The sequence below is a fragment of the Periplaneta americana genome, chromosome 1 (assembly GCF_040183065.1).
Source record: "Periplaneta americana isolate PAMFEO1 chromosome 1, P.americana_PAMFEO1_priV1, whole genome shotgun sequence".
NCBI lineage: Eukaryota > Metazoa > Arthropoda > Insecta > Blattodea > Blattidae > Periplaneta > Periplaneta americana.
The window spans coordinates 108,582,188-108,609,436 of record NC_091117.1 but is presented as its reverse complement, the minus strand read 5'-3'; the positions used below and the strand labels follow the sequence as shown (position 1 = coordinate 108,609,436).

The following is a 27,249-nucleotide window of genomic DNA, read 5'->3' as shown; positions in this document are numbered from 1 at the left end:
GCATCAAGTCGGCCGTGGTAACACGCAAGAACTTACAATTTTCGCCACTCAGAGCGCGGCGGTGCATTTCTCCCTGCAACGCACGGAGCCTATAGTTACTGCCTATTAGCATAGTCTAATACGTACAGTCGCAAAGCTCAATACGTAGGGAATATGCATCCAATGACAGTTGAACTTCAGTTGCTAGCCATTAGGATCGCTACTATCGCACAGTCTATTGTTCCTAGTACTCTCAGTTGCTAATCGCTTGGAGCACTGTATCGCAAGAAATGCAAAAAATCACCTCAAACTTCGTGACTGTATATTGTGACTGGTATTAGGGAGACAGTCTAATTTTGACTTTCATGGACAGTAATAGTACATATCCCATTATGTAATAGCTACGTCATAGAAATTTACAAAATAATATGTACTTAATTCTTTCGAAAAAAAAAAGTATTTAATAGTTGTTTTTCTAGGTATGTGAACGTTCACAATGAATAGTCATTACATTTTCAAGACGATTTAAATATGAATTTACACTGAATGACATCATCAGGAAAAGAGTTTTCCGTTTAATCTATTGTAAGTATTCAATAATTAGAGTCACAGTCACAGACACTTCAACCCACTAAAGAAAATAAACTGACAAGCAAAAATTTCCAGAATCATGACCGACTGAGGAAGGAGAGTGTAGGGAAAGGATAGGGTATTTTTACTGTATGTAAACATAAGCGTGAGGTTAAAGGGGCGAATAAGAGGGTAGGGTGGTTGTATGTAGGCTTAATTGCGCAAGTAAAGGCTGTATTATTCGCAAGATTATTATTATTATTATTATTATTATTATTATTATTATTATCATTATTATTCGTAAAACGCTGTTATTTACTCCTAATCCATATTTATAAAATACAAAGTTTAATAAGAAACAAGTACGACAATTATTATTTTTGTGCGAGATCGTGCGTATTTGCTTGGCTTCCGCACAAAACCAATACGCGGAAAGTCTAAAATTCCACATTCAGTATTCCCAATCTAACACACATAGCAATTTCCCTCTTCTTATCGCTTAAGTGACATATTGATTTTACTGCTTTAGGCTGTTAACATATTATATTTAGAGACGTTCAATATAGTAATAATTATAAATTGGAAACTTACCACTGCAATTTCACCTAAATTGCACTGTTAATCAGTAGCGGCTCGCCGTAAAAAATATAGGTGAAGTGCTGTTCACATAAAAAAATCCATGAACAGTTTTACCAATATAATGAATAGGTCTACTATTCGTAAACTACGTACAATTTTACTAGTTCTAGAACACATGCAAATAGGAAAACTAATTTATTTCAGGGCTCATCCAATTTCTTGCATACCAAGTCAATCCTCCTATCTTTTAAGCAGCAAACCTGTCGATGATATCTTCATAAAATATCTGAGTTTAATTGCGGGTGGACAGTATATCTCTATGCAAAGCTATGAGGCTAATGATGAAAGTCCCTCCTGTGATGTAGCATTCCGAGTGAAATTTTCGATATTTTCAAACAGAAAAGCTTCTTTCATCGGAAGAATTTTTTAAAGTTATTTTATACAACTTCTCTGTTTTCTTAGCACTTTTTAAAACAAAGAACAAATGGAACTGTAGGTCGTCCAGAATTGAAAACATTTTTTATCCTCATATTTATGTCTACAAAACGGCATTTCTAATAAATTACAAACTGTCTCATTTTCGGGATACATATTTTGCACTCGTTTACCAAGTTTTTCTATATACTGGTACCTAAGTACTCGCATTTGTATAATAGCACTATAGTGATTAAACATATAATATACCGGTACACTTAGATGTAGAATTAATACACTATATACACTTATCACTCTATACTCTAAACACATTAAATAATAAGTTAATATATACGTACACAGTATGAAACTACATGACGTGTACATTTACGCGCGTTAAACTTTCAAATACAAGAGCTGGATCAAAACTGGCGAGCTCATGAGAAGAAATAATACACGTCGCGGAAAACAATTTTCAACTTTGCGAATGTATGTGGGATGTATTCCTGATAAAATAACATAGAGCCAGCTAATTTACCACTGCAGGAGAGGCTGCTTGGACACAGGGAATGAGAATACTACTCTCGAGTCAAGTAGTATTGTCGCACCATCGAATCTGTGCCCCTTCAGCGCTGTCGTCGTTCTTGGAAAAGTTAACGCCTCTACTCACCCCATTCCACCCGCTCCTCTCCCACTACGTCAAACAGCAGGCCACGAACCTTGCCGAATAGGGATGTTGCCAAACTTCCGCCAAACAGTGTCATGTCTCTTGAATATTGCTTATAATAATGTAAGGTTAATTATTACTTATTCATAATTTAATTTAAGTAGGTCTAATGACGCTGATTGACTTACGATTGTTTGCAGATAATTATATTATTACAGTGGATATTTATTGGTTTAATTGAAATTACATCAGAAACATTATCGCTTTGCCAGCATTTTTTAACAGTATAATGTGGATGTATCCATGTTTCGTCTAAATACACAATCTACTTTCCTTCTCTGCGAAATTTCGCAATTTTTCTTAAATAACTGGCCCTCCATGCTACAATATAATTTCTTTAACCCTTCAGTACTCGCGTGGATTACAATAGTAATCCACTGATATTTAATCCTGTATTACGTCACCGCCTGCAGCACTGCGTAGCTGAGCGTCAATGCAATTTCTCGTCACAGTCTAAGTGAGGCATTACTGGTGTTTAGACGTATTTGTCGCAACGCTTTGGAAAGTTATACGGAGTTTTATCAAGTTATACGCAGTTTTTCCGAGTGGATTACCATTGTAATCCACGCGAGTACTGACGTCAGTTTCTTACTCAGGTAAGTGAAATAGTTTTTATATGGTTATGAGTGATGCAATGCAGGAACTTTATGAAAAAAGTGTGTGATATTGTTCCATCCTCTTTGTAGTTGGCTCCAATGGGCACGGAAAATACAAGCAATATTTGCAAGTGGCTAGATGAAGATCTGGATGTTGGCATTGAAAATGAAAGTGATGATGAAAGCAACAAAGAAGATCTTTTGAATGAAGTTCACGATTCTAATTCAGAACAAGACAATGAGGAGGAGGATGATGATTATGGTGATGGTGATGAAAGACTAATGTCTATAAATGATGGAAACTGCTATACGGGAAGAGACAACACTACAATTTGGCAGGAAGAACCAGTATCTCTACGAGGGAGAAGAAGAGCACAAAATATAGTGATTCATTTACCGGGCCCTAAAAGAGCTGCAAAAAATGCGCGGACACACACAGAGTGTTTTGACTGCTTTATTGATCAGACAATAATCAATGTAATAGTAAGGTGTACTAATATTTATATTGAAAAAGTGAAGCGTAATTACGGACGTGACAGAGATTGCAAATTAACAAATGACGTTGAAATTCGAGCACTCTTAGGTATTTTGTATCTTGCTGGTGCTTTGAAATCGGGAAGACTGAACGTAAGAGAACTATGGGATAAAAATGGCACAGGTATAGAGTCAATTTACCTGACTATGACCTACAATAGATTCCAATTTTTGTTACGATGTCTACGCTTTGATAACATTCATGACAGGCAGGAAAGGAAAGAAATTGATAAACTGGCTGCTGTACGTGAAGTGTTCGAGTTATTTGTTCAGAATTCACAAAGGTGCTACATTCCAAGCGAATATGTAACTACAGACGAGCAGTTGGTTGCATTCAGAGGACGATGTCCCATGAAAGTGTATATACCTACTAAACCAGCAAAATATGGGATCAAAATTTTTGCTATGGTGGATGTGAAAACATATTACACTCATAACTTGGAAATTTATGCTGGTATTCAACCAGATGGTCCATTTCACCAAAGTAACAGTGCACATGCAGTGGTGAAGAGGCTGGTTCATCCCATCAAAGGAACAGGAAGAAATGTGACCACCGATAACTGGTTCACGAGCATACCTCTGTGTTTAGATCTTCTAGAAAATGACAAAATTACACTTGTAGGAACCTTGAAAAAAAACAAAAGAGAAATCCCTCCTCATTTCACAACTACTCAAGACAGGGAAGTGAACAGTACATTGTTTGGATTCAATGAAAACTGCACAATTATTTCGTATGTACCGAAGAAAAACAAAACAGTGTTAGCATTATCAACCATGCATTATGATAAGGCAATGGATGAGGAAACAGGAGGAAGCCAGAAGCCTGAAATAATATTTTTTTATAATAGAACTAAATGTGCTGTGGATGTCCTGGACCAGTTATGCTCAGCCTATGATGTAAGCAGAAATTCACGCCGCTGGCCTCTGACTATTTTCTTTGACATACTGAACATAGCAGGTGTCAATGCTCTTGTTGTTTATTCTGCAAACAAACAAAAAATTCTACGGAAAAACTTCCTAAAAACCCTTGCTCTGGACCTAATGAAGCCACTAATTTCCGAGCGTATCACCCAACAGACAATTCCAAGAGAAATAAAGAGAAGAGGAGAGCAACTGTTAGGCATTCCACAAACAGGTCAAGAAGAAGGAACACGGCCAGAAGGTATTGGTAGGTGCTACATGTGTGGTAGAACAAGAAACAAGAGCACAAGACAATCTTGTTCCCAGTGCTTGAAGAGAATTTGTCCTACTCATTCAGATGTAATTTGTTTGAACTGTGTAGAAGATATGCATAGGCCTACTCAGATAATTGAATCAGATGTAGATTAGACTCACGTGTGTAAAGTGTGAAATGCAAACATAAACATGAAAGTGCATCAATATCCTTCTTACAATACACAAAAACATCTGTAAAATATTATAAGTGAAGTGAGAATGATTGTTACATCCCTGAATTTTTTCATTGCTACACCCCTGAGTGAGGTATTCGGTTATCAAATATGACGTAAGTAAGGTCAGCAGTAGTGAACTTGCGTTTCCCGTGGGAGAGATTAAGAGAGATCAAGAGTTCAGATGACCTTCAAACATCGAGTGAGCAACAATGCTAGATAACCTACATAATTATGATAGTGAACTAACTCATAACTATGATGCAACAATAAATTATGACTCAAAGACACGACCAGTGTTGAAATATTATGCAAACATGTCACTTGAATGCAATTTGTGTACTATCCATTTCATTATTAATATTTATATTTAATACGTTCCGTTATGCGTACCATATCTATTCTTATTACTGTAATAACTGAAAACAATATATTTCTTAACATTTAAATCTAATTCCAATGTTTAAACATTGTCTGTAAACAAAAACAAATGTGGATTACCATTGTAATCCAGGTGAGTACTGGCGTTACGGAATTTAACGCGAGTAACGAAGGGTTAAATCAAAATACATCTTGTATTTCTACAGTTTTTAAATCTAAATCCCATGTCTCGAATCACTTTCCGTAGCGTTTCTCTCCCTCCTTGGAAATTTATTGCTTCTCTCGCAACCTTCAATAATTTCTCCAATGTCGGAACTTCTTTCTGCATCGTATAAAATTCTTGTATCTTTCTTCTTAAAATACATCTGTCCATATCATCTATAAGAATTAATGGTTCCCTTGGTCTGTTCTTCCCTGGTGACTCTAGCTTTTCATCTCCTGCACAGACTCCCTCTCTCCTGATTTTCTTTATTAGGCGCTCTGATCTACCTATATAAATTACATAAAAAAGTTGTATTATGTTAGTATCAGTTAAGTAAGTAATTTTAATACGTAATCAATTGAAATAAAACAAGCATCACATATGATCGCAGCTGCTCTTTTCGTTGCCTGATTTATAGGAAACAAATATTGGCCTGTTTGTTTCTCTTCATCGCAAAATGCTATTACTTGCTGAATAATATTTCTTTCACCACTCCGTGCTACAGTATTCATGTTGAGTTGACAACACTGGACTGCAAGTGCAAATAAACTGTCCCGCAAGAAGGCTCAAAATTGCGGGTAGTGGGAGAGAGAAAGAGAGAGGGATAGAAAAGAGAGAAATAGGAATACAGGGAGAGAAATGAATTGCCGAGGCTGAAAAGGAATTAAGGTTCAGTTCGCATATCCTACGGGGGCACAGATCCAATGGTGGGACTACACATACTGTAAAATTTCACAGCCCTTTAACAATAGCCCCTGGCCTTGGAGACCAGCTTCAACCCTTCTGTATTATTAGTACCGTTAAATCTGCAAACTGGTTACTCCACCTACAAGTCTGACAATTCTCCGTACCTGAAAGACACGCACTTCACTCATACAATCTTTCTTTAGTGTGTGACGTCACGTTACCATGGAAACCAAGTCCTGTATGAGAATGGGAATCCAAATAATTTCACTTCTACTGTCACGGCCGACTTGATGCTCGCTTCGCTGCTCCGTTCTACGGTATTGTAAGTTCCAATAGCCACCGCTCGGCGCTCGTAACAGTTGACATTATTCTATTCAGCGGGCGGTTCCAGGTACTATTTATCATAACGACTGAAAAGAAAACTTTTTTTATTTTATAAATACGTACCGGTAATAACTAGAATTAATTATTAATGCGATATAAAAATGTGTTTTACACATAAATAGATGAAGTAGCACTTCATCTACTTCACCTGAATAACCGCCCCTGTTGTTAATTATTGTTTTTAAATATTTGCAAAAATTAAATAAACTCTAAATCATTACATAACCTTATCGTTTGTTTTTAGTTCGCATTTATAGACTGGGGGAAAAAAAGACAGACGTATATCACGGCCTGCTGAAGTGTAGTAAACACAGAAAACATTTTAAAGCAACAATGTTGAAGATAGATATTTTTGTTTTGCAAATTTGCCGTCATTGAACAGAAACCAAGATGGAGATTTCATTGCAACTAATTAGAAATTCCTCTTTCAGGTATGTAATAAACGATCTTCGCACAAAATAATGTACGATACACGAGTGGTATCTTTTCTTTCAATTCTCGGAAATTAAAAAAGCTCAACTATGTTTCGCTTTTTCAAACTTTTCCTCGAACATGAAAACTTCAACATACCGCTCTTGTAACGCATATTACTATTAAAAGTAGACATAAAGAAGCAGGGCGCTCGCAGGTTGCAGAAGAAAGTACCGGGGCAGCGCCCTGGCACGACTACACCCCTGCCAAGGATTTCCATGCAACATCCTTTCCGCTCTCTTTGTGGACGCTACTGCTCTCTTCTCATTTCATCTACATTTACAGATGAAGAGACGATTGGTGGCTTGTAGAGGTTTTACAAAGATTTACCCATAGATTTTATCCACGAGTGAATTAAATCCATTTATTCACAAGTGTAATAGAACCAATATAAAACTTTCCAATATCATTATGATAAATATTGCAATAGTTTAACATTAATATTATAAAGTTATCTTTTATGTTCATATTACTGTTGGTAGGATCCAGTGGATAAAAGTTTAAAAAAGTCACTCGTCGCTACAACTAGTGATTAAAAAAACAAAAATAGCAGGGGCGTATTCTGCGGACTACCGGGGCTACCGGCGGTAGCCCAAGGAAATTACAAAAGAAAAAGTTTATAATATAACATAATGTAATAATTTTGTATTATTAGTTTTACCACAGTAATTAAAATTAAAGTAATTGTTAGATTTATATGCGCTCTCTGCTCTCGAAAAGAAACAAGTTGTCAAGGCGGCATCACTGGAGAAACCGCTTGCTACGTGAGGTAGCCTGTGACCGTTGCGCTCACTCTGTCCTTCGCACAACTGCTCTCTTCTGTTTCCAACGTGCAGTGTAAGGCCGGATGAGTTGCCGCTCTCGTGATCGGTTTCTTCGCAGGCGCGAAGCAACAGTACGCTTAGCACGCTAGCTCATGAATGTAATTGTGTTCTTGCAGTGCAGTATTTTAAATTTGTGATTTGTTCGAGTGTCTAAGAGTTATATTAATTGTGAATTATTAAGTTTTTAATTTCCCAATTAAGTGATATTGTGAAAAATATGGCAGAACAAGTTTCTGGAGAGGTTTGTGTTGAAAATGACTGTGTAATAGAAGGTTTATTAAAAGTGCCTTTTAACCGTCGTACATACAACGAGGAAGTTGAAATTGTGAAAATGGAAAGACCAACTCCTGAGTTAAATTTGTCCATGGACGTAAAAGAAAAACAGCGTGAGTACACACGCCATTTCACTTCAACATCATATGGTAAGTGGAATTGGTTGTGTGGTAGTTCTAAACTGTCTAAACTATTTTTCTGGCCATGTTTGTTATTTAGCCGCGAAACTAATGTGTGGTCAAAAGAGGGTTTTCTAATATCAACTCCCTTCGAACGGCAGTCCTAAAACACGACAAATCAAAAGCTCATATTTGTAGTAGCATGAACTTTGCAAACTTTGGGAAGACAAGAATTGATTTACAGCTAGATAAGCAAAAAGCTCTACATATCAACCAACACAATGCTCCTGTGGAAAAAAAAATCGGGAGATTTTACTGCATCTTATTAACGCAGTCTGCTTTCTAGGAAAACAAGAATTGGCTTTTCGGGATCATAATGAGATTGTGGAATCAGACAATAGATTAAATTATATTGAATATTTAAGTTCCTTAAGTGAATTTGACCATTTACTGGCCAATCATCTTGAGAGTTCAACAGTATTTCGTGGTACTTCTCCCGCAATTCATAATGACTTATTATTTGCTATAAGTGGGGTTATGATAAAGAACATAAAATCTGAAATAGAAGAAGCACCTTTTGCGGCCATTGTTGTTGATGAAACAATTGACTGCTCTAATCAGAGTCAATTGTCCACTGTTTTAGGATACGTCGATAGTACTGCCAATGTTCAAGAACAGTTTATAGGATTCACAAATGTCAGTTCGGGCAAAACTGCTGCTGCTTGGTTTCAGCATGTGGAAGGTGTTATAGCAGAATACAATGTCGGCAATATGTTAATTGCACAGACATACGATGGTGCTTCAGTTATGGCGGGAAATATTAATGGCTTAAAAACAAAAGTTCAAGGAAAGTATCCTCAAGCACTATTTGTCCATTGTTACAGCCATGTTCTCAATTTAGTTTTGCAACAAATTACTTCATCCATTCCAGAATGCCGCATTTTTTTTTCAAAACACTGTCGGGTTTAGCTGCATTTTTCTCATCATCTCCTAAAAGATCAGAAAAACTCAAGAATTCATGAAAAAGAAACTCCCAAAAGTAGCACCAACTAGATGCAATTTTACATCTCGGCTTGTAAAGACAGTAAAGTAATACAGAGAACAACTGACTGTTTTCTTTGAAAATATCATTTGTAATGACTCTGAAGAAAACTGGGTTGATGATGTAATTGTGCAGGCTTAAGGATATTTGTATTTTTTCACACAGTTTCAGAATATATTTCTTCTTGAAGTCTATGCTAGAGTGTTCGCACATACAGATGTGCTCTACAATATTCTTCAGACAAAAAGTCTAGACATAGCATACTGCTTGCAAGAGGTATCAAAGTTAAAAAATACTATATTTGAGTTCAGACGTAGTGGGTTTCCGTCCATATGGAGTAATATGGAAAATGAAAATTCTTCAGCCAATACAATGGAACCACCATTAAAGCGAAGAAAAGGAGATTATGAATTGAAATACAGGCAGCTGTACTACAGCATACTAGATCGTATGCACATGGAAATTACTGACAGATTTTCTGATTATGGAAAGCTTCAGTTCACATATCTTCTAGATTCTCAAAAATTTTCTGCTTATAGAGAAAACTTCCCGAATGAGGCACTAAACAAATTATTTCAGTCCTATAACAGTCACTTTGATCAAGTACGTTTGAAAAATGAATTAAGTGTAATATATTCTGCAGAAGTCTTTGATTTTTCGAACAAACCTATCCATGAAATATTATCTGCCATATATGAAAACCAGCTGAACCAAGTTATTCCTGAAGTCCTTAAATTGGCAACATTAATTGTGACAATACCAGCTACGTCAGCATCAGTAGAAAGAACATTTTCTGCGTTGAAGAGAATAAAATCCTACTGTAGATCAACTCATACACAAGAACGTATATCCGGCTTGGCACTGATGTCCATTGAAAATTCATTTCTACAGAAACTTCGCAAGCGGCCCAACTGTAATTTCAATGACGAAGTCATCAAAGTATTTTCGTCCCAATCAAGACGTCTGAAATTCATATATAAATAGGTCAGGAATTTTATTATAGGGACTTTAAAATATATTTTGTGTAATAATAGGGTCAGTGGTAGCCCAGGCCCTTAAACCAGTATACGCCACTGAAAAATAGAGACACCGGTACTGGTATTCGTTTCTATCTAACAGAAGCATAATTTTTTGTCTATTTTATACAGTACTTATATCAAAGTATCAATGGTCTATTCGATTAGGAGGTTCTGGATGAATATTATTTACAATATTAATATACTGCGAAAATTACGAAACGAAACTTCGCAATGCCCGCGTTAGCCAACATTCCATAGTTGGTGACTTAAATATCCACCAGAGTGATCAGAGTCGCCATATTGCAATGGAGAAAGAAGCGAGTTGTGTCTGTATTGTGATTATTTTTCCCGTTCTCTGAAATGTGTTGATAGGTTTCAAATGTTAACAAAAAGTGTAGATGTTAAAATGGTGTTTGTTTATATAATGTACGTGACTGAAAGTGTTGTGCATTTTCGTGTGACTTAAAGTGCGAAAATGCGTTCAGGAATCATTTGACAAGCTGTTCACATGGAAGAAGGTCGTGTGCCACTTTTTGGTATTGACCTAATTATTGTACAATTCAATGGCTTCATTTTTGTGAAACATAACCCTTTATCATCGAAGCTCATACTTATGGAGTTACTTCAATACAGTGAAATGAAAGAGTAAAGTTGTCTGTTGACATTGCTAAGATCCTGATCATGTCAAATAAGAAACAGCAATCTTACATCAACAAAGCCACAGAACCTGGGGTTGCTCCACCTCGGTATCAGCCTCCACCACAAGTAAATAGTGGTGCTGGTATCCTAAAGCATTATCCTTCTCATACACAGTCACATCCTCCACCTTTTATTTCGGCGCCAGCTGTAAAAGATGGTAAAAGTTACCCCTCTCAAGTTGCCAGTGTAGATGGTGTAAAAACTTTTCAGTCTGACCTTGGAAAGTATTATCCGCCACCCCCACCACCACCAGTGGCAAACGGAGATTCAAGTAAACCCTTATATCCCGCACCACCCCAATATCCTGTTCCACCGTCTGTCATCCAACCCCCTCTTGTACAACGACGACCTAATCCAACAGTTGGCCTCCCACAAAGACTTGGTGACGAGGAATTATTGAGGTTAGGTTCTGTCGAAATGTTGAAGTTTGTTCGTAAGGCCGAAAATGACACAGCCAGAGTTGCTTCTGAACAGGGTCAAGCTGCACGGGAAGCAGCTCGACGAATGCAGAGTTATGTGAGTGAGATCAGAATGCTGAAAGAAGCAAATCAGCGGCTCGGTGATGATAATCAAGAATTGAGAGATCTCTGCTGCTTTCTGGATGATGACAGACAGAAGGGACGGAAACTAGCACGAGAATGGCAACGATTTGGACGTTACACTGCAAGTGTTATGCGTCAAGAAGTGTCTGCGTATCAGAATAAATTAAGAGAACTGGATAATAAGCAACAGGAACTGATCAAGGATAATCTGGAACTAAAGGTGTCTTGCACATTGATGTTTTATTGATATTTTATAATACAAGTAGCATACGTTGTAATGAACATAAAAATTTGCTGTTTAATAGATATAGCCTAAAGTAGATTCATCGGTACCGATTCGTGGTATGCATAAATTAGGCCTAATGAAGATTAGACAATATGTAGAAAGATGAAAAGGAATGAAGAGTGTGATCTCAAATCTAGCTCAGTTCATTTAGTTACTTTAATGAATAACACATAGAACATAAGCTATGTATGATTTTTTTTTAGACCTAGGCCTATGTCAATAAGTTATGTTATAAGCTTTTTTTTTTTTTTCAAAACAACAACAGTCCTTTTCTAAAAGTTTGTGTTATTGTGCATGCCACTTGATAACTTGCTCAATCCATAGACCAGTGGATAAAAGGGTGAAACGAGCGTTGAGCGACCTCCGCCGATTTTGGAATAGACACCGACGCACTTGAACTGCCAACATAGAAAACAAAAAATCACACTCAATCGCTTTCACCTTCATCTTGACGGGATAATAAAAGCCTAAACTAACCTAACCTAACCTAAGTGCGTCAGTGTCTGTTCCAAAATCGGCGGAAGTGGCTCAACGCTCGTTTAACCGATAAAAGAACTAGCCCAGTCCTGTCATAAAATGGACTGAACGCGTTTTGGGTAGACACTCTTCAATTGAGCAAATATAATACGTAGCCTATGTAATGTAACGATGGTAAAAAGTATTTAATCAAGAATATTAAAATAATACAGGCCTAATTTTCAAATATAATATTTTATTAAAATGTCCTCAAATATTCCACTAAATTACTAATTAAATTGATTTGAATGCACCAGTAGGATAAGTAACAGTGTTTTTAATTTATTCGTTTAAATGCCATATTGACATTTAAAGGGTCCCTACAGAAATTACAGATGGTAAGAACTGAATACATGGTAGGCCTAGTTAGCATTTTGTATCAAACATAGGCCTAATAGCTCTGCACACATTGCTAATTACTACGCTGAAAAAATTTCAGCTTTAAATTTTTATTGCAAGAAATGTGTAATTACTGTGATGTCTATTTCTGTATTTCAAGAATTACTTCGACTAGTAACATAACCACAGAGAGAAAATCATGTTTCATCTCTGAAAAAGTATGAAGTGTGACAAACTAAACTATAGCAGATGGACTATTGATATCACCCACACATTTCATTCTTGTGACAGACCCCATAAATATAATTTAATGAATGTCTTATAAATAAAATTTCACTGTTCAAGACTGCATTTCTTTTTGATAATATGACTGTCTGTAAGTAGATATGCACTAGTTGATTTGTTCTGAAATTCACAATAATTGTGTTGGATTAGCAGCCTCACAAGGAACATAGGCCTAGATCATTAAAGTAACAGCATGAATTCTTTACTTGCAGTTCGAAGCATTATATACAGGAAATTCCATTAGTGTGCAAGAATGTGTTTTATGCAAACATTATAGTTCATTCATTCATTACGTTCTGCCTAAGGACAGGTCTTTCACTGCAAACCCAGCATTCTCCAATTTTTCCTATTTTCTGCCTTTCCTCTTACTCTCCACATATGATCCATGAATCTTAATGTTGTCTATCATCTGATATCTTATTGTGCATCGAACTTTTCTCCTGTTCACCATTCCTTCCAATCATCCTTCAGTAGGCAGTTTCTTCTTAGCCAGTGGTCCAGTCAGTTTCTTTTTCTCTTCTTGTTCCTGATCAGTTTCAGGATTATTCTTTCTTTACCCACTCTTTCTAGCACAGCTTCATTTCTCATTATGTCTGTCCATTTCATATGCTCCATTCTCTTCGTTTCATTATGTCAATGTTTCTGCCCCCTTACAATGCCACACTCCATATAAAGCACTTCACTAGTCACTTCTTTAGTTATTTTCCCAGAGATCCGCAGAAAATGCTCCTTTTCTTATTCAAGCTTTCTTCGTCATTGCTATCCTCCTTTTGACTTCTTGGCAGCAGCTTATAACAATTAACTGGTATTCTGTATAGCAGTATATAGGATATCCCATATTCTAAATGTTATGATTATTTTAAGTGTGAGTAATGCGGTAATGCCAAGCTTGTATTAACTTCCTATAGTTATGCATGTATTGTGCTCGCATCTGTTTCAGGTTCCTGTGAAAGTGCAACTGAATAACATAATTTCTTATTATAATAAGTTGTTCCAAGAGAGAGAGAGTGTGCGTGTGTGTCGGGTTCGATTCCCAGTCAGGTCTGGGATTTTTTTCAACATTTGGCATTTATATAATTCCGTCACCATTTCTCCATTTCGTTATCATTCTGTAGCATTCCCCAAACGCCGGCTGGCGACCTCCATGCTGGCCTAGGGACGAGTGGGGTTGATTGCTCGAAACCTGGGCATGCAGCGAACCTTAGTGTGGTCAGCCTGTGTGGGTTTGGGCCTGTGTCACCAGAGGGTTAGCGCAATAGATCTTAACAGGTCGCAGTGCTGGGCCATAGTGCCCCCTTCTGTTAAGTTCAATTCAATATCCTAGTCTTCTTTCTGTTCTTATTTTCTTCGTAACAGAATTATTACTGTAAATTTTTAGATGTGAATGGAAGTGATGTAATGTAATAGCTTTGTAATTTTTACTTCTTTAATATTTTTACATACTACCGGTATGGTTTCTAAATTTCAAATGTTCATTACTTCATTATAATTCTAGAGAAAAGTGTTTTAGATGAGAAGTTGCTAACTTTTTGGGAAAGTCAGACTTTAAAACATGTATACCATCATTCCATCTGAAATTCTAAAGTTACCTCACAGTTCCCCATGAAGGAGGCATACTGAAAAGTTGTCACTGTCACTTTCTGAAAGACTACTTCTTGTTAAGTTACTGAGTTTGAAAAAAAATCAGCATTAAGTTTTGATCCATTTACAGATGCATGTATTGTGCTTGCATCTGTTTCGGGTTCATGTGAAAGTGCAACTGAATAACATAATTTCTTATTATAAGTTGTTCCAAGTGTGTGTGTGCGTGTGCGCGTGCGTGCGCGCGTTTTTTTTTTTTTCACACGGAAACAATATATTTCGAATATGATGTATTGGTAAAAATTTCCAAATTAACCTGCATTTTGTGTTTTCAGGAACTGTGTTTGTATTTGGATGAAGAGAGGAACCAGAGTGCTGTGTGTCCATCATGTGGTAATGGTTTGCGACCTGGTCCCAGGGATGATGGAGATGGCAGTAGTTCAAGTACCAATGCTGATGAACCTCCTTTGCCAACACAGTTTTCCACAACAAATCCACGTCGTACAGAAAGCAGAGAACGATTATTGGAAGAAAGCATCCAAAGACAGCGCACAGTTTTTAATGGTAACTTTAGTTTCAATAAACAATAACTAGTGATGTTATTCATAATCCATAGGCTCTACATAAGGAAAACTCTTTTCACCTTTTGTAAGCCTACTGAATAGATTGTAGAAGAAATGCAGTGCAGCCACCTGGTTCTCAGCTGAGTTGCAGAAAGCATATTATTAGAATACAGCCGTCAAGTCTCTGACCCTGATGTTTCTTGGGACAGAGAGAAACTGTGTTGCCAATCAGTGGTGCCGATTTCCATAAAGTATTGAGGGGGGGGGCACCTTCACTTAATATTTGGAAAATCCAAGCTTCAACATCACTTAGAACACATACTTTAACATTTTCAGTGTGACAACAATTCAAAATAAAATTTCTGTTTATGCTTTACGTTAATATGTAGATTGAAAGACAAGTTAGAGTTTGTACTAAACTGAAATAAGATTTATATAATTGATTAATAAGTTATTAATAATAACTGTGCTACTAGACTATGCAAATTTGAACGCAATTCAATATAAAATAGTCTAAGGAATAAAATAATCAAAACAAATTACCTATTTTGAGACGATGCCGGTTGGAGTTCCCGGGTAGCTCAGTTGGCAGAGCACTGGTACGTTCAACCCGAGGTCCCGGGATCGATACCTGGCCCCGGAACAATTTTTCCCTTGAAATTATTCAAGTCTGCTTCACAGGGAGCTTTACCTGAAAGACTAGATTTGCATATTTTAATGAAAGTCTGGCGAAGGTATGGCGGTGCAACTCATTTCTTCCAGTGAGCTGGTCAGCTATAGTATTGAAATCCAACGTGCTGGTGATGTTTCAGCGGCAGTTTAAATTGAATTAAGTCTACTCTGTCCCATTGATGACCTTAAGTAACTTTTCAGCCTTCGAAGACTCGAAAACTATCTTTCAGCTGTACAAATGGACACCGGGACAGTAAATACAAGCTGTACTAGTTTAGTTAATTCTGGAAGCATTTTTGACGCACAGTTATCACATTTTAGAAACTGTACAACTGAAGAAAAATTATCTAAGGAGTTTGTATTCACTTTTGAATTCAAAATGTCTACCACCATGTTACAGTGCAATGTCAGTCTGTCAGAATCAGTATCATCTTCAAAAAAGTTTGTTATGTCTGTAACATCATTGCTTATATTTGTGACGAATTTCTCAATGTTAACCAATAAACGTGAAGCAGCACTTTCAAATCTAGAAACAAGACACTGAATGGAAACATCCATTATTTCAAAAAACTTTGGACGGTACATACCCTTAGGAGTGGAAAAACTGTGAGGGGCACTTCCAAGATCTAGTCTTTTCGGAGTGCATCTTTGGCATGGTAGCTGTGTTTCTTGTAAGTGAAGGGATTTGACACTAAGATTTCTTCCCAAAACGTGTCATAGTTAGTTCTGGTATGTGTTAGGGTACCTGTCAGGAGCTGAATCAGAGAATAAGCTTCCTGAAAACTCAGCGTTTTCTTCTGTAGCGCAGTGTTAACTGCATCAATGTGACAAAATATCTTACATAACACACACAAGTAGAAATAGAAATTGAATGACTGCATTTGAAGATAAAAGCCACTTGATTTAAAACTAACATCTGATGGGTCTGTTTCTGACAACTCTTCAAAAATCTCAATCAATTGTTCATAATTGGAATGAAAAGATGACAGTGATAAGAAGCGAACCACCCATCTGGTTGTACAAAATGGACTTAAATTGATACATCATCGTCTTGTAGCTGCTTGAAGAATGAAAGTCTTTTTGGCGAATTTCTCACAAATAAAGTTCAGTACAACCCGGCTGCCAGAAATACTCTTGACAGTGTCTTGAATGACAAGATTAAGTAAGTGAGCCGAACAGTGTACAAGTAGTGCCCGGGGTTCTTTTTCAGACAGCCTAGCTTGAATTCCTGCCATATTCGAAGCACCATCATAGCACTGGCCTCTGCACTTACTTATTTCACAATTGAATTGTATAATAACATCATTAATAATACGAAATAATGTTTCGGCATCTGTCTTGGACGTTTCGTAGAATCCTACAAAATTTTCTTGTATTTCAAGATCGTCTGTAACTGTTCTGAAGCACAATGACACTAGTTCCTTTACAGAAATATCACACAATTCATTGACTATTATGGAATAAATAATATTTGGCTGATTGAACAGATTTTATAATATCTCTCAATACATTGTGACTTATAATTTCCAGCATTTGATTACATATATTATGAAAATACTATTTATATGATTCGTGATCCATCCATTTTTTAAATTCTGGACAGTCATTACTTCTCAGTCGCATTAGGTTAATTAAATTACTCATATCACTTATTGCAAGACTCTGCCTAGATAGATTCTGTAAAGAAGATAGTATCTTTAGTAATGTTACCTTAGATTCTTTCATCTGTATTTCCTGGCTTAATACATTCACCCCAGAATTTAAGTTATTTACAGCTAAAACACATTCACTGTGGCAATCAGATTTTTCATAAACCCAAAACTTCTCCAGAACTTTCTTCTAGTTTTTAAAACCACTGTTTGTGAAAATTTTACCATATTATAGAATAAGCTTCCCTGCAATATTTGCAATAAACAACATCTGCAGTTGTATTATGCACTAACCATGGAGAAGTTTATTTCCACTTTTCTTGAAAATTTCTTTTACGTATTTTCTTACAGTACCCAAAATTGTCTGTAAGTTCACTGGTGGACATATTAGATTGTACAGTTAGCCCATCAACACAACTAGAACTAGTAACACTGTTATCTTCATGCTTTCTATCATCGCCACTGGTACAGACTACATTTGTTGATGAGAAGGCACTGCATTACTTGAATGAGCAACACCAAATCTTGGTTTCTTAATGGTATATCAATCCATGTTTCACACATTAGATACACTTATACTATTAAATTACTGATTAACAGTTAAACTAGCAACAACTCGCTGAACAATATTGCCATGAGGCCAAGACACAGTTACTATGTGATCCTGGATACTGACTGTTAAGTGAAAATTAAATAAAGCTCAATGTATCTTGAAAGTCGCTGTCTGCAGTTTAAATGCATTGTTGATATGTTGAAATAATAATAACGTGAGCACGGTCCGTTGCCAGTTAAATGTAATCATTGTCGCCAACATGTCTTGTCACCACTTTTGCTTTCAGTCTGTAAGGCATATGCAAAACATATTTTGTTGTTGTTGTTATTATTATTATTATTATTATTATTATTATTATTATTATTATTATTATTATTATTATTATTATTTATCATCACTATTATTAGCCTATTTATTATTATTTGGGAATATTGTGGGGGTCCTGGCCCCTTCGGCCCCAGGGAGTCGGCGCCTATGTTGCTAATAGAGTACAGATGGAATAAAAACTATTGCTCACTCTCCAGCCAATTCTGTATTGTGAAATAATAACTAATGCGAAAGCGTATAGGCTATAAACCATTTCACACATGCTGATCAAATCCTACGTTAATGTACACATCTAAACACGTGTATATACAGAATATTACCACAGACTATAGGAATAGCATTAATGTTATAATGAAAGTGTATAAAATGAAAGAGACTCTAATTTACTTGGTCTTGATCTTTGCTTTCCAGGAATATGTAGCACTTCAGTCAGCATATTAAGATCAACTTGACTTTTTTATTTTTTCACACTTTTAACAATAATTCTTCTTTCCACCTTCAAAGCGTCACAAACTCTATCTATCACTTGTGTAACTAGGCGAAGAGGTACTCCATGTCTCACTTCTTTTCACAATATTTACGCAACCTGTGTATAAATTCACGGTTTTGGCTCTTATAAAATGAACCACTGGTGATATTCTTCTTCTTAAGTGGCACTACAGTCCAATGTGGACCTTCACCTCCTCCACTGACCTCCTCCAGTCGTCTCTGTCCTTAGATCTTGTGTTCAATTTGTGATTTTACATTTCCTTATGTCATTATACACATCATCCCACCATTTAGCTTTAGGTCTCCCTCTCTGTCTCTTCACCTGCAGTTGATTAACAAAAACTTGATAGGGACTTCTGTTTTTCTCCATTCTATTCACATGTTCTATCCACTTTAACTATTAATTCAGAAACAGTTAAGTAAACTGAAAGAACTCCAAAAGGAAATAACATTTCAATGAATACCTAGTCATTGTGGTATATCTGGAAACTAGAAAGTCGATAATATTTCAAAACAGGCAATATATTTGCTACCAAGACCTCTTCAAGTGATATCTCTATCCAGTGCTTTTGCTTCAGTAAAGTCTCATTTTACAAACCTATGGATCAACAATTGGCTCTCTTCTGACAAAGGAAAAATTTTACAGTCTGTACAAAAGAAACCAAATGACCTGGAAATGTACAAAAACTTGCCCAGACATGTTCAAACATTTTTAACAAGAGCCAGAACAGGTCACATTGTCACTCAATTGTACCTACACTGATTTCACATTTCTGATAATCCTGATTGTCTGTGGTGTAATAATCATGATTAAGATCTGGAACACATTTTTCTATACTGTCCATCCATAAACCACAAAAGAAGTAAATTAAAATCAGTACCAGTTGCAGAAGACACAGCCCTGCAGTATATATTGACTACACCCCAACTCTTGCTACTAGCAACAGGCATCTATGATGAACACTGATCAAAATATCTCTCATTTCTCGTGAAAACAACAACTGAATAGACTACAGTGGACTATAGTGGACTTTATGTTGTCAGCAAACAGCTGGATACATTAAGAAGATTGATTGATTCACTTTAACCACATAATTTTTATAAATTCGACCAAATCCAAATCCTTATACAGCTGCTTTAGTTCATTGTTGGTCCTTATTCTCCACTCATTAACTTTGACTGATCCCATTATTTTCCTCAAAATTTTCCATTGAAAAACAGCCAGCCGTTTACTGATGTCTTCATATAGGGTCTCTGCTCCATAGATTACTATAGGTCTTATAAGAGATTTATATATTCTTAGTTTCGTATTTCTATGTACCATCTGGCTCCTCAATATGGGTAGAAGGGTATAATATGCTCTATTTGCTGCACCAATCCTAGTTTATATTTCTGTATGAATTTCATTATTACTTGTCAAACATGTGAATTTATTTATTTTTTTTTTTCAAAACTATATTTATCTACTTTTATTATATTTTGTAGATGGGAGTTCCTTGACATAACCATATATTTCGTTTTTGCTCATTAATTTCTAATCCCAGTTTACTAATTTACTCCATTAAGGCTGTAAATGTTTCACGAACATCCTTTTGTCTTTTTCCCAGTATAACAAGATCATCTGCATGGGCTAGAATCTGGCTATATTTATTAAATATTGTTCCTTTAGTTTGAATAGAGGCCTTCCTAATTGCAATTTCAAGTAGTACAATATTAAATAATAAGGGTGTTATTGCATCCCCTTGTCTCAGACCTTTACCCAGTTTAAAATCATTTGTTAGGTTCCTATCTATGTTTACTGTTGCATATACATCCCTATTGAGAGCTCTGCATATTGTGACTAGTTTCCTCAGGAAACCTAGATGGTGCATACCTTCCCATACTTCATTTTTATCTTTCCACAGACTGTCATACGCCGTTTTAAAATCAATAAACAGGCAGTGTATGTTTATGGATTGTTCCCAACATTTTTGTTGTATCTGTCTTATTGTAAAAATTTGATCAGTTCTAGACCTTCCAGTTCTAAATCCTCCTTGATATTCCCCTATTATATCTTCAGCATATGGTCTTAATTTGGTATATACAAGGTTAGCCAGAACTTTGTATGCAGTACACAATAATGTAATTGCTGTATAGTTTTCACAGTTCAGGAAATTCCCTTTTTTATGCATTTGATTGATTATATCTTGTTTCCATTGTTCCGGAATCTGCTCCTCCTCCCAGATCTTCAACACTAGTTTATACATAACTGTCTTTAATTCTGTTCCTCCATATTTGATTAGCTCAGCTGGTATCTGGTCATATCCTACTGCCTTACCATTTTTTTTTACTTTATCTATTGCCATTTCCATGTCTAAGATATCTGGAGGTTCAATGTACAGTTCTGCTGTATGTGCCTGTATTATTTCCTTGTCCTCATCTACATCACATTCAGATTATCCTTTATTGTCTGACCATACCACTAATACTTGTTCCTTATATTTTACAATCTCTCCTTTCTTGTTTCTTACTTATGTTGAGGTTTAAAGCCTTTTCTCATGTGATTTACTTCTCTATAGAAGCTCTTCGCCTGTCTATTGTCAAATGATGTTTGTATGGTTTCTAATTTTTTGTTCAGAGATTGTCTCTTTTTCTTTCTCAGCAATTTATGTGCTTTTTCTGTCTTCCTTATATTGTTGTTCATTCCTTCTTGTATTTGTATTGATCATCTTTCTATAGGAACTATTTTTCTTTTCTCTCACACTTCCACACACTTCATCAAACCAACCATTCCTCTTTGGTTTATCCTCCTTCCCAATTATCTTCCCTCCAGCTTCTTCAGTCCCTTTTCCTGTTAAGTTGCATATCTTATCAATAGTCTCCTCCTTCTCTATTTCCAATTTCTTCATGTTTTCTGTTACTGCTTCCATATATTTAACTTTGATTCCTTCTTCATTCAATGCATTTATGTTCCATCTTTTCAGTTCTCTTGCCTTTGTCCTTCCATTCATATTAATCTTTAACTTTAACTTTTGCTTCAAGCATACCAGAAAAGGGTCTGATTCTATGTTGACTCCTCTTCTACTTCTAATGTTGCACACATTTCAGCAATGACGCCTATCGACTAATATATGATCAATCTGATTTATTGTGTTCCCATCTGGGGACTTCCATGTTCCCTTGTGGATATTTTTATCCTGAAACCATGTCCCTGTGACAACCAGGTCTTTTCCTGAGGCAAAATCCAATTATCATTAGTGTTATCATGTAGGCTATGATTTCCACATATAGGAAATATGTTTCCCTCTTTTCCCACCTTGCATTAAAAATCTCTTAAAATGATTTTCATGTCATAGTTAGGAATTGAATCAGTTACTTTTTCTAAATGCGTATAAAATTCCTCCGTAACTTCTGGCTCCTTTTCCTCAGTTGTTGCATGTACTGACACCATCGTTACATTATAAAAAGAAATCTTGATCCTAATTTTACATATTCTATCACTCAAACAAAATCTATCAAATTATTCATCATTCATCCATTTACATAAAAACCTGTACCAAATTAATGCTTCCCCTTATTATTTCCACTGTATAAAATACTGTAGTCTTTTTTACTTATTATACCCTCACCCAGCTATCTTATTTCTTGTATTGCATATATGTCCATATTATAATTCTCCATCACCTTAACCAATTCATTCATTACTCCTGCTCTATACAAGGTGCGTACATTCCAGGTTCCTATATTAAAATTCTTGTACCATATCCATTACTTGGCTTGATTCCAATAGAGTCCATCCTTTCATGTATTTGGATTCCTAACTAGACATTTTTTCAGGGGTAATCTGGAGAGCCATGGGCCTTGATTTCGGAGGCCCAAATCCTTGGAAATTGCTTTCTCTATGGCTGTAGAGTTCTTCCTACCTTCTGCAGGGTAGGTGCTGCCATTGGCCTTCTAGAGGCTCTTCCACCATCAACCACAATATGAACCCTGCTGCCGATTCACAATCTAAGATGATCTTACGCCATTTGCACTGTACCGATGGATTCCTTCTCCACCGCAGCTGCTGTTGAGGTCCTTTTCTGACTGGCCATATTGCTATAACAATAATTAGGCTTGCAGACATCGTAAATCACAGAAACACAAAACAACAAACCAACTTCACCTGTACTAACACAAAAAACTGATGCCACGTGCTTTGTATAGAAAAGTGCACCATCACTCTTAATGCAGCAGACATGCATGGCAACGGGACCAGTGGTTGTTCTAACAGACAACTTTTACCTCTGGTGCGGGTATCTCTCCCAGCAAATCAAACTGCAACTGAATTCTTCTACGCATACGAGAACTCAAGTCTTCTAGCAGCAAACTATAGTAATTAACTCTTAAGTACTATGGATAGTTATTGTCACGTAACTACTATGGAGGGATCTATCTATACTAATAATAAATTTGTAACCGAAATTTTTCTGGTAATTTTCGCTTTTTCAAAAATAATTGATGTTAACGTGTAAAATTAACCATCTTGAGACCGAAAATCGCATTTTTTTAATTTTTGTTTGTATGTCTGCCTGTCTGTCTGTCTGAATGTTTGCTGCCTTTTCACGTGATAATGGCCGAACCGATTTCTATGAAAATTGGAATATAAATTAAGTTCGTTCTAACTTAGATTTTAGGCTATGTGACATTCAAAATACTTTATTTTAAAAAGGGGGGTTATAAGAGGGCCTGAATTAAATCGAAATATCTCGCTTATTATCGATTTTCATTAAACATGTTACATAACAAAAGTTTATTTAAAAACAATTTCTGTTAAGTTTATTCTTTGCAGAATTTTTATAGGACTTACATTTAACGAGATGTATGAGTTTTAAAATAACAATATGTTTTATCAGCACCACCTCAGACTGATAGGCTATAATGAAATGAAAAGAAATGACTTCGTCTATTTAAGGTGGCCTTGCACACAACAAATGGAGAATATTATTCATTTAACACTATTTTTATACGGATATATTTGTATTCTATGATGGGAATATATAAATACTAGTGGCTTGTGCAGCAAATGCTGCAAACTAAGTCCATAAGAAGTTAAAAAAAATTGTCAGGTTTATACCAGACATTTTGAAAGTTATTTGCTTCCATAATAGTGAAACATACGCCCATTGAATGTTTTTTTAAGCCAAATACTTTTCCTTGAATCTGTCTATCTTCAGTTCTTGAGTTTCAGTGTGAAAACGCAAGTGAGTCATTCCACGTCAAACCGGACAAATTTAAAGGAAATTTAACCTTGAAGCTTTTATTTCTGTCAAACTTTTTTATTCGATTGAAAGAACAAAAATAAAGTATACGTATAGTTTTATTTTCATAAAACTTGATTCTTTCGAAAAGTATTTAAATTCAAAATTTATGTAATAGCGCGCGCACTGTTATATATAAACGGTAATATCTCCGTTACTAATTAACGCAATTTATTCAAATTCGGCTCATATTAAAGCTCATAACATATACTTTTAGCACATCTGGCCTTCGATTACATAACATTTTATGTTGTATTTTTTTCTCGAAAATATATTTTTAAAATGCCTTTTTTTAAAAGTTCAGACACTTTTTTCGAAATATAAAAAAATCTCTACATTCCTTAGTTTTTCAACTATATGCGTACAAAATTTCAGAATGGGATATACGTAAATGAATTTGCAATAAATTAACTTACCGAGCCGGGCACATGCTGTTGAGTAGGAGCATCACTGCAAGACCGCGTCACTATGTATGGATAATGTATGTACACACAGTGTCAGTATGTTATACACCATAAAGTCGACTTACGAAATATGTAAACACTTTTGAAGCACAATTATTAACATAAAATTCCATAAAACTAACTTAAAACACACAAAAACAAGTCAACCATGTTGGATAACTGAAACATACTTTTCAGCAACTCAGATAAATACACTTTTACTTTCGTGAGACAAAGAATAATCTTTAACTAGTGCTTCAGATTTTGAGACCGTTATGAAAGCATGTAGTGTTCTTGTGTCACTTACTGCTTTTGCCCTCTCATATCGAGACTGCAGTAAGTCACATTCATTTTTATGTTCATCATTGGTGAAAAATAGAAAATGAATTCCATTAATATTCTTTGCAGCTCACTCAAACAATTTTCTTGGTGTCGTAATGGGGTCCTGATGTGGCTGAAAACTTGCTGTTGTTGCTAGTCTTTTAGTGGTGCCGCCAATCCCATCACAAGGGCCCTTCCAATGTGAAGTTCCAAAAAAAATGCCATTCAGCACTTACTCCAAAATCTTCTTCGTGAAAACATAGATTTACAAATTTGTTTTTGGTTTTGTATTGGGCACTAGCCCCATCAGAAAAATAAATAACTCTTTTCACATTTCCTATTTCATTCTTCAGAAACCGTATTAACTGTCGTTCAAAAAGGTGAACAGCATTTGTTTCATGTTTAAGACTCCCTGAAATTGGTACAAAGTTTTTAAGTTTTAATTCACTTCTGTCTTTAAAATAAATTACAAAGGGATGGAGTGTGACCTGATTTTTATTCCAATGAACACCCTGTACTGATGAAAGAGTACTTCGGTACATTAAAATAATATAAATAATATATACCCTGTACTGAGTCTTAAATCACGCAGGCATAATTTTCGGAAAAGTCACAAATTACAAGGCATTCACCATCCAGGAGACCTTCTTTCTTTTCCGCCAGAAACGCAATTTGCTGCTAAACAATAAATGCGTGAGGCGCTAGCGCTTCTAACTTGGTCGAAAGTTTATCTAAAAATTCTTCTACTAAAGAGTGCAACATTTCTAAATTAGTTCGGTCAATAGTTACCCATTGTTTGTAATTGACTACATCTATCATTTCTGTTTGAAATGCTTCCTGTAAATATTGAATTAAGTCTGCTGGACAATTTTTACACTTTCTGAAATAACAATCAGGGGATGCAGGGTTACATACAATTTGTGAAATCAGATCTTTGTAATTTCTCAGTGGCAGTTCTAGATTGGCTGTCAATTTCCCAATGTTACCACCATCAGTAATTAACAACTTTACATTCTCATGATGAGCACACACACAGACAAAGTGTTCCCCAATTTTACTCTATGGCCAATCCTCAAATATAGTTAAAATCTGAATTTTAAGTTTTCTGTGAATAGTGTTCCTGAAACACTCTGCTAGCTTATTAATTATGTCACTGCTACTCTTCTCATCTGGTGTTGTTTCTACTTTTTCTCAACACAAAAAATCTTTTCCTTAAGCGTTTGTTTTATTTTCTGATATTTCTGTTGGGGATACTTCTTCTGTGATAATTTCTTCTTCTGAATTGGTGTTTCCCCCATTGACACCATACTTCCATTCAACTTATCAATGTCCGTCACTGACACCTCTGAATTACTTGAATTACTGGACACTAGAATCAGCTAAGATATCAACACTGCTGATTTGAATGGCACTTGATTCACCAACATCTGACATTAACAAAATTTTCTTACGTCAATTTTCACAAATCTTAGGATTGTATGACAACTTAATGTGTTGCATGTTCAATTTTTTAAACATGTTGAAAGTCACACACCTTAATTTCCCTTTCGTAAACCTACGACTGTGGTTGCTTATTTTGAAAGAATAAAACACTGATAATGTCTAGGTTGTGTTACATTACTCATTGTGACTAGGTTACACAGTAATTGCACCATCTAAAAACAATAAGAGAAACTACGCCATACACACTCACAGTAATACTATAGTACTGTGTTATTAATGCCCGAACGTTTGAAAATCTCGGAACAAACTGAAGAGAATTCATTCTGCCTTGGACCTGGTTTAAGTATTATATATCACAGCTAAGCTTCTGCAGATGTAAACAAAGATGACTGGCAGTCGCCAGTGTGGTGATAACAGACAAAGGCAGCAATTGACAGTTTATAGGCTTCAGCAGTTTAACGGTGTGGTGGCATGGTGCGGCAAGGGATTAAGATTAGCGCAACAGAGCTCTGTGCGCGTATTTCTTTAGTATTTTTTTTACTCTGTCATTTATTGCTTTCCCACTACGAAATTTGGCATACTTACGGATAATTAAATGGAGAACATGGTGATAATTTAAAAATGGTATTCTAAGTGTCCGAACATTATGAATATGAAGATTTATATAATAATTATGGCATAAAGTACTGTGAATACATAAAAATGGAAAGTGAATATATACAGGCTAAAAGCCATATATTTAACCTTCCAAATGAGATTAACCTCGATTTCATACAATACACGTAATGGGCGATACGAATATTTATATATGTCAATGTGTGCAATTTTTCAATAATTTTGATGCAGTATATATCTCAAAATAATCAGAATTGGGGCCAACATAAAAATATGGGTCTCTTATTCTTACCCTGAGAAAGCATAAAAAAATTTTCAAACAATTCTAAAAATTTGAGGTCAAAAATGTGTCCGGTCTGACGTGGAATGACTCAAGTAACACTGTCAGGATGATCAGTGGGTTTTCATGTGGGAGTAATGCAGTAGCTATTTCAGGTCATTGCGAATTATAGATGAGA

General features: G+C 35.8%; 2 protein-coding genes across 4 annotated transcripts in view; both read left to right on the top strand.

Annotated features, from left to right (window-relative positions):
* Window positions 1-2,600: 2,600 nt before the first annotated feature.
* On the top strand, window positions 2,601-5,342 carry LOC138699597 (piggyBac transposable element-derived protein 4-like). Its single transcript, XM_069825613.1, has 2 exons — window positions 2,601-2,865; window positions 2,956-5,342. The coding sequence occupies exon 2, from the start codon at window positions 2,965-2,967 to the stop codon at window positions 4,726-4,728; it is 1,764 nt and encodes a 587-aa protein (XP_069681714.1). The 5' UTR covers window positions 2,601-2,865; window positions 2,956-2,964; the 3' UTR covers window positions 4,729-5,342.
* Window positions 5,343-10,477: 5,135 nt separating this feature from the next.
* Ccdc85 (coiled-coil domain-containing protein 85) overlaps window positions 10,478-27,249 on the top strand; it is an 81,997-nt gene continuing 65,225 nt past the window's right edge. For all 3 annotated transcript variants that reach the window (XR_011332036.1, XM_069825589.1, XM_069825581.1), the window contains exons 1-2: window positions 10,478-11,650; window positions 14,773-15,001. Coding sequence is in view for 2 of the 3 variants with exons in the window: in XM_069825589.1 (XP_069681690.1) it covers window positions 10,871-11,650; window positions 14,773-15,001 (1,009 nt within the window). In the remaining variant the exon portion in view is untranslated. The remainder of the gene's footprint in view (window positions 11,651-14,772; window positions 15,002-27,249) is intronic.